At 35.1% G+C, this 8,329-nt stretch overlaps 2 protein-coding genes across 2 annotated transcripts; both read left to right on the top strand.

Annotated features, from left to right (window-relative positions):
• Window positions 1–2,400: 2,400 nt before the first annotated feature.
• On the top strand, window positions 2,401–3,537 carry LOC141680429 (uncharacterized). The gene is made up of 3 exons (XM_074486658.1): window positions 2,401–2,753; window positions 2,903–2,958; window positions 3,071–3,537. The coding sequence occupies exons 1-3, from the start codon at window positions 2,401–2,403 to the stop codon at window positions 3,535–3,537; spliced, it is 876 nt and encodes a 291-aa protein (XP_074342759.1).
• A 33-nt stretch (window positions 3,538–3,570) lies between these two features.
• On the top strand, window positions 3,571–4,284 carry LOC141680428 (uncharacterized). Its single transcript, XM_074486657.1, has one exon. The coding sequence runs from the start codon at window positions 3,571–3,573 to the stop codon at window positions 4,282–4,284; it is 714 nt and encodes a 237-aa protein (XP_074342758.1).
• Window positions 4,285–8,329: the final 4,045 nt, after the last annotated feature.

Genomic DNA, 8,329 nt, shown 5'->3' with positions numbered 1-8,329 from the left:
GAAGGAGGGGTTATTGTTCGAGGGGAGGTATTGGGCGATCGACGTCGATGGCTTGATGGTGACCGTTAATTCGGTTGTGCATGAAATCATATTGGGTTGAAGGGGAGGATTGTTGGGGTTAAACCCAATAGGTAGTATGGGCTTGGTGATAGAAAACATAATTAAATTGGGTAATAATTGTATGGGTAGACAATTATTATCATAATTGAGTTGGGTAATAATTGTATGTGTTGACAATTATTATTATAATGGGAATGAGTAATAATTGTATGGGTAGACAATTATTATTGTAATTAGATTAGGTATGTCTTGTTGGCTAAGTTTGTGATGGCTATATATACATAGTCATGTTATTATTTTGATGTATGCTTGAGTACTATTTGACTTAAGTATCGCTTGAGTGAATACCGTTTGGTGAGATTGATTGTATTATTGATAATTATTTTGACTAATAATACAAGTTGGGACGTGGGTTTTTCCGCGTCATATATTGAGTGTGTGTTTTGTATTGTTTATTTGGTTCTATACTTGTGTGTGTTCCCCCTAACACTGATTTTATCGAGTTCAGCAAGTGGCCGACCAAATCACATTGCTCCATCAAATGAGGTAGCAGGATTGATTGTTACTTCTCCTTATGAAAAAGGTTGTCGAGATACTATCATTGATTCTAGAGTTGACGGATTACAGAGGATTTTTGAGACCGATCCACGTTTCATGCAACTTCAATATCCATTACTTTTCCCTCACGGAGATATTGGATATTACCGTGAGATCCCATTAAATAGACCTGTGAAGCATTCTAAGAGAGACGTAGAAGTTAGTGAATATGAAGATCCTAACGAAAAAGGTGCTAAAGAGTATATTACTATGAGAGAGTTTTATAATTATAAACTAATGATACGTCTTTCAGAAGGTACAAATTTGCTATTTAACAGGAGTATAATTTCTCATTCAGCTGTTCAACTTTGTGATAATTAGTTTATATTCGATTCATTTTTACCTTTTACTGTAACAGGTTTGACACCACATCTTGGAGGTCGTTAATGGCAGCAATATGTTGTGGATGCTTTCACCGCAATTGAGTAGTACAAATTGGACTGGATTAGAGACCATCAAACTACTATAAGATCTGATCTCTAACATAATATCAGAGATGCAATGCAAAAGGGAGATATAAATCCATCCAATATTGGTAAAGTAATTATTCTTCCCGCTTTATTCACCGGAAGTAAGCGCTATATGACTCAGTATTTTAAAGAATCATTAGCAATATGTCGAACTTTAGGACATCCTTCATTGTTCCTTACTATGACCACTAATATAAAATGGCCCGAAATTCAGCGCATGTTAAAACATATGCCTGGTGTTGATGTTACCGAAGCACCTGATATTGTAGCCAGAGTCTTTAAAATAAAGGTTGATCAACTTATAGATATGATTAAAAAGAAAAATTGTTTTGGCAGATGTATAGGAGGTATAATTTTCGCTAAGTTTTTTTATACTCACACAATTATTCCTAAATTGTTCTATCAAAATGCACTTTTAGTATATGTTTTTCCTGGTACTAACTGTTTTTCTACAATATTTCCATAGTGATGCATGTAATTGAATTCCAGAAGCGTGGATTGCCTCACGCTCATATATTAATTTGGTTGCACCCCGACGATAGACATAAAACAACTGAGCAAATTGATAAAATGGTATCAGCTAAAATTCCCGATCCATAAATTGATCCAGTTGGATATAATATCGTGAGCAATTATATGATCCACGGACCATGTGGTTCTGATTATACTAAATCTCCATGCATGGTCAAAGGCAACTGTATAAAGCATTTTCCTAAGCGATATTTTCATTAAGATCCTTAAATTATAAATATTTTACTTTGTTAATACCTCCAGTTTTATTACCAGATTTTTTACAATTTTAAATATGTTTTGTTATAGGTATAATTCTCATACATTTTTTGATGAGTGTGGATTCCCCATATATAAAAGAAGGAGGAATGGAATTACCATTAACAAGAAGGGGGTCAATCTTGATAATCACTTTGTTGTCCCATTCAATTGCGATCTTTTGGTGTATTTTCAATGTCACATAAATCTGGAGATTTGCAATAATTCAAGATCATTAAAGTACCTTTTCAAATATTGTTTAAAGGGTTATGACACGGCAACAATGTGTTTGAGGAAAACACGTACAAGTACTTCTGCAACAATCCCAAAAAAGCACCAAAAGGTCTGATTGATGAGGTAAAACATTATTTGGATGGGAGATATGTTTGCGCGTCAGAAACATCTTGGAGGATATTTGCTTTTGACATTCATTCCCGTTGGCCATCAGTAGAGAGGTTATCGATACATTTACCAGGCGAGAAGCATGTTTCGTTTAAGGCTGGAGATGTCTTGGAGGATGTTTGTGACAAGGCAATATAAAAAAACCAAGTTAGAAGCATGGTTTGATGCAAATCAGACTTTCCCAAATGCGAGGAATTATAGTTATTCTGAATTTCCAAATAAATTTACTTGGCATCCTCGACCTGGTTTTTGGAAAGAAAGGAAAAGAGGAGATGTTTTTAAGAGACTCTCTGAAGTGCATTCATCAAGTGGTGAACTATTATATCTCCGCATGCTGTTACTTAGGAAGAAAGGTTCCAAGTCTTTTGAAGATCTTAAATCTGTTAATGGACACATCCACGAAACATTCAAGGAAGCATGTGCGACCCTTGGTCTTCTAAAAAATGATAACCAATGGTATGAAGCAATTGCCGAGAACTCACATCATTGCCTCCACAGTTACGTGCATTTTTTGTCAATATTTTGGCATATAGTCCTATTTCAGATCCACTTAGACTTTGGGAAGCTAATTGACAATGTATGTCAGACGATATTCTCATCATCAGGCGACATATGCTTAATGATCCTCATCTATACCTATCAGACGAAGATGCACTTGCAGGTTTATGTCTCGTTATCATACTACCTGAATAATTAACATAATTCTGTTTTAGATATTATATGTAGTATACTTTTAAACTAACATAACACTTCATATATATTTTTGCCCGCAGAAATTGAAAAATTGTTTAATGACATCGGGAAGAGTTTGAAGGACTACGCGACAATGCCATTTCCAAGTGAAGTTTATTTTAGCAATGCTGTTAACGGACTACTCCAAGAAGAAACTTCATATGATAAAGAAGAACTGAAAATTTTGCATGAAAAGAATCATGAAATGCTCAACCCTGAACAGAAGAAAGTTTACGATTCTATCATACAAAATGTTTATAATAAGGTAGGTGGTGTTTTCTTTGTATATGGAAGTGGAGGATGCGGCATGACATTTCTATGGCAGACATTATGTTGTCGCCTTCGTTCAGAAGGAAAGATTGTGCTTCCTGTTGCCTCATGTGGAATAGCAGTCGTATTGTTGCCTGGTGGTAGAACTGCACATTCAAGATTCCATATTCCTTTGAAACTTGATCAGGACAGTACAGCCGGAATCAGACATGGAACCGATATTGCAGAATTAATCTAACAAACTGATTTGATCATTTGGGATGAAGCACCAATGCAATATCGTCATGCCTTTGAATCTGTTGACCGTTCTTTGAGGGATATAATGTCTGATATTGACAAAAGGAGAGCAAAAAAGCCATTTGGTGGTATCACAGTAGTTTTTGGCAGAGATTATAGGCAGATTTTACCCGTGATTCCAAAGGCATCCAGAGCTGAAATGGTAGGTTCCACCCTCACTAAATCAAAGATTTGGGAATTTTTCCAAGTATTTTTACTTAAGCAAAATATGCGGCTTCATGCAGGAAATACAGAAATGGAGAATAAGGTTATAGCGGATTTCAGTAAATGGCAGCTTTTAGTTGGCGATGGTAAAGTTGAGAACTTTAGTCCTGATGCAGACACTGGTGAAATGCTAATAAAGATTCCAGATCAATATGTTGTTCATACCACGCAAAATCCTATAGAAAGTCTTTTTGAAATTACTTACCCGGGTTTTCTAAGAAACATGTCTTCACATTCTTATCTAAGATCAAGAGCTATCCTAACACCAACTAATGTTGTGGTGGACGACATCAATTACAGCATTCTTGAGAAAATTCCTGGAACTCTACACACATATCTCAGTCAGGATTCAACTGATGATGCTGGTGATGAAGATAATAAATTCAGATCAGCATTTCCAGTAGAATACCTGAACTCATTAAATATGCCTTGCATTCCTAAGCACGAGTTAAAATCAAGGTTGGCGTCGTTGTCATGCTTATGAGAAATTTAAACCAAATTATGGGATTGTGTAACGGCACGCGAATGATTGTGACATCCTGCAAGAAGAATAGTATTGAGTGTGAAATATTATGCGGATCCCATATTGGCTCAAAACATTTGATCCCGAGGATATAGATGATTCCAATAAATACCAGCTGCCCTTTTGAGTTTAAAAGAATTCAGTTCCCACTCCAGATTTGTTATGCAATGTCAATTAATAAGTGCCAGGACCAATCACTTAACACGGTTGGTTTATACCTTCCCAGAGCAGTATTTTCTAATGGCCATGTCTACGTTGCCATCTCAAGAGTTACAAGACCAGAAGGTCTCTACATTCTCATCGACAGTGATGATGGTACCACAACAAATATTACATCAAATGTAGTCTATAAAGAAGTATTTTACAACCTACCGAGCATAAATGATGAGAATGTATCAGATTAGTTATTTTTATTTCACATTTACAATCTTGACTAAGTTACTCATCATTTTATTATAATTGGAAGTTTGAGAAATTATTTGTTATTAAATTAGAATTACATCAGGTCATATTGGTTATTGATGCTCATATGCGAAGTAAAAGGCAGATTCTCGAATAGTTTTTTATGCATATCAAATTCTCAATATAATTAGATGTGATATGTTTTTATATTGATAAGGAGACATTTTGAGAATCAGAGAAGATTATAGGATTGTTAAGACCGGCATTTTCGTGTAATATTATTTGTGGTTTTGGTATAATATTAATGTCAAAAGTAAATATGTTCAATGATTGCGCGTTTGTGTTAGTGAGAATTTCCGCATTATAAAATTTTTAAGTGTAGTACATGAGTTTTCAAAGTAAAAGTTTATTTATTTCCTTTATTTTTGATTTATAAGGAATATACTAAGCCTTGGAGAAATTTTCTTTTAAAAGAAATTTTATTCAAAAATTTTGAAAGTGATTTTATAAAATTTCTAAAAATCCAAATTATTTTATGGTATAAATTTTATAATTTTCGAACTTTTATTTTATTATATAAAAATAAATCTTTGAAAATTAGTTGCTTAATAATTATCAAATTACATGATTATCCTTGCATGTAAACTCACTTCTATTCAACTAAAGGGCTAAAAAAGACAATTACAACCCCACTAACTCTCATCTTGCTAACCAAATTACTTCTTTGTCCTTGCATGCAAAATGATCTAAGTATGTTGGAAGGTTAATCTTGTCAATTCTCATTTCCACTCACTTATTTCAATCAATCAAAATCATAAAAACCCCAAAATGTAAAGTGTTGTGATCATTCACCCCACTCCACACTCCACCCTCACTCTCTCCTTCCTCCCTCCTCCATCACCTCTCGGCTTCTTCTCCCTCTCGGCAATCTCCATAGCCGAAGCCCCCATCCCCTTCTTTTCTTCATTCTTTCACTCAAACATCCATCTTATATTCAAGTAATCTTACTCCCTACATGTTGTCCATATATATTTTAAAAAGTTTAGAGTGAAAAGTTTGAGTTTTAATCTTGCATGTCATAGTTTAACAAGAACTCAAAATGCAATCTTGATCCTCATGGATTTAAGGTTGTGTTATTGAGGGGACTACAAAGGAATGGTGAAATGCCAAGTCAAGAGAGTGAAGCTCTTGTTTTTAATGGTCATTTCCCTTCCATTTCATTCGGCCATGACCATAAGGGAGCCGAATGAATGGTTCTTAGTGGTATCTTGATTGCTTTGTTCAATTCTTGTATGTTTTTGTGGTAATGGCATGAATTTTGTAGTGAAATCTTGATAAAACCCTTTGCATGATAAGTGATCATCTAGATATAGCTTATGCTAGGCTTGCATGTCGATTTCATGGTGGAATATATTTAGAAAATATGTTGTTTTGGTTTGTAAAACTCGAAGTCATGCATGCATGTAGATTTCTCTTGGAATGTTGGAAGATTTTGATCATTTGGAAAGATTTTGCTAGTAAGCTTTAATTTTAGTAGGGATAAGGTGTTAATCTTAATTAGTGCTCCTTGATGTATGATAATAATTTGTGTATATATTTTATAAGAATATACAATTTGTTATTTTCAAAAACTTGATGATTTGTGAGTTGTGAAATGTGATTTCCTTTGTTTTGCCATGATGCACCTTAGGTAAGGATGATCCCCACCAAGATTATTTTGAGTGTAAGGGAGTTAGTTCAGTAGATCACCATAGTTAAGTCATGGTTTGGGTATCTGAGTTGTTGGTGGTTGAGTTTGTCAAGTAAAAACTGTAGGGAAAAGAAAGTCTTAGTTTCTGCAGAAAATCAGTTTAGTACCCCTGAGGTTTAAAGTGATTTTTGACCATGTCATTGATGTGTACTTTGAGGCCCAAGACACCAGAAGCTAGAATTAGGAGTATATAAAAGGTTTTAGGTGTTGGTTGGAGGTTTTCAAGTCATTTGGTTAGGTGCACAAGTGGAATCACAAAATTTGTCCAGCAAGGAACAGTTTCGTTGCAACTTAGAAATAGAAAGTTTTAACCATGTCATGGGTAGGCCCTCATTAGGCCCTGTTGGGCCTTAGTTAGAGGGAGTGTCAGAGGAGTTTTTCCAACCATAGTTCATAGGAATTGAGTAAGAACCATGTGTCACAAGTTAGTTCAAGTCAGGGCGTTTTCTGCCCAGAAAAACAGGGGAACCATGGGCTTTAAGCTTAGGCCCAAGCAGGCCCAAGCTAAGCCCTTGAGCCACATCAAGTTTGGGAGATGCCCTATGGTCAGAAGAGTCTAGTGTAAGAGTTTTGGAGGAAAACTTGTAGTTTAAGGGTGTCTAATGCACTCAAGAAACCATAAGTGTCATTCTGAAATTTACTCCAGTGAGCACTTCCACTTATCACATAGTTTTAGAAAACTTAGGAGTGAGATCTAGGTTGACCACCATGGTTGTAAGATAGTATAAAGTCAGTAGAGCAAAAGGCCCAAGTGAGGGTCAATAGGTCTTGGATAGTTTAGTAAAAGGACATCGAGTTAGGAAGCCAAAATTTAAAGACTTTGTCTAGTATAGTGACTAAGTGACTTAAGTTGTGAGTCGAGATCATCCAAGCCCAGTGTTGCATTATGGTGTATGTGGTATTATTTGGTATTAAAATATGATATGTGAGTATATGTGGCTATGTGTGCAATTATATTTTTAAGGTGAATATAAATTAAGTGCATATAGGCCTAAGTGACATTCGTGTTTAATTTCGGGTTGTAAATAGGTCAAATTGGTGAGAATATATTATAATGAGGATTATTATTTATGTAGGATCTCGAGACGAGGGTAAACTTGCCATAGAGGTCGAGTGAAGCTTCCAGTTGCTCCTACCAGCCAGACCAGACCAGCCTTCTCAAGGCAAGTGATTTAACTTGTCTTTTGTATTCACTACAAATAGTTCATATATATTGATACGGTTATCCTGAGTCATTTTGATATACTTGAATCAAGCGTATCATAAGTTTATCTTTGAATTTTATAGAAATGCCATGAACCCTCAAGTACGTATTGCAAGTAGATCAATAGTCTTATCATGATAGTATATCAAAGTAATTGGAATGCCATGATAAAAATAAAGAGTTGTTACAATACTTGATTGATCCTCTTGATTAACATGCTAATGATTCATAAAGTGTTGATATCTCAACCTGATGTTTGAACCCCTATAAAACTTCACCTTGATACCTAAAAGCCAGATATTCATCAGAGTTGTCCCTAATTGATTGATACCTCTCTTTATTACCCTAAAGTTTAACAATCCTGATATACCTTGAGCTAAAGATCATTTCTTCATGCTTAAACACCCTTATTATTCATGAAGCTTATCTTCTTGATGATCCAGCACTTGTACCTTGTCGAGAAACCATTGCTTTAAGCCTAGTTTGGCATTACCCCTTCATAATATCCAATAGCCTCACTAAATTTCCTTGTCCAAGTTTTGTATATGGAAACCTTTCAGTTACCCTAATAAGAGTTAAGTCTAGTGGATCATGGCCCTGAGATTTAGTATCATATTTCCAGTGTTTCAAGTTGATCTATAATCCCTTGA

This window comes from Apium graveolens, chromosome 8 (assembly GCF_009905375.1).
Source record: "Apium graveolens cultivar Ventura chromosome 8, ASM990537v1, whole genome shotgun sequence".
Lineage (NCBI taxonomy): Eukaryota > Viridiplantae > Streptophyta > Magnoliopsida > Apiales > Apiaceae > Apium > Apium graveolens.
Note: the sequence above shows the minus strand (reverse complement) of the source record. Positions and strands in the feature narration are given on the sequence as shown.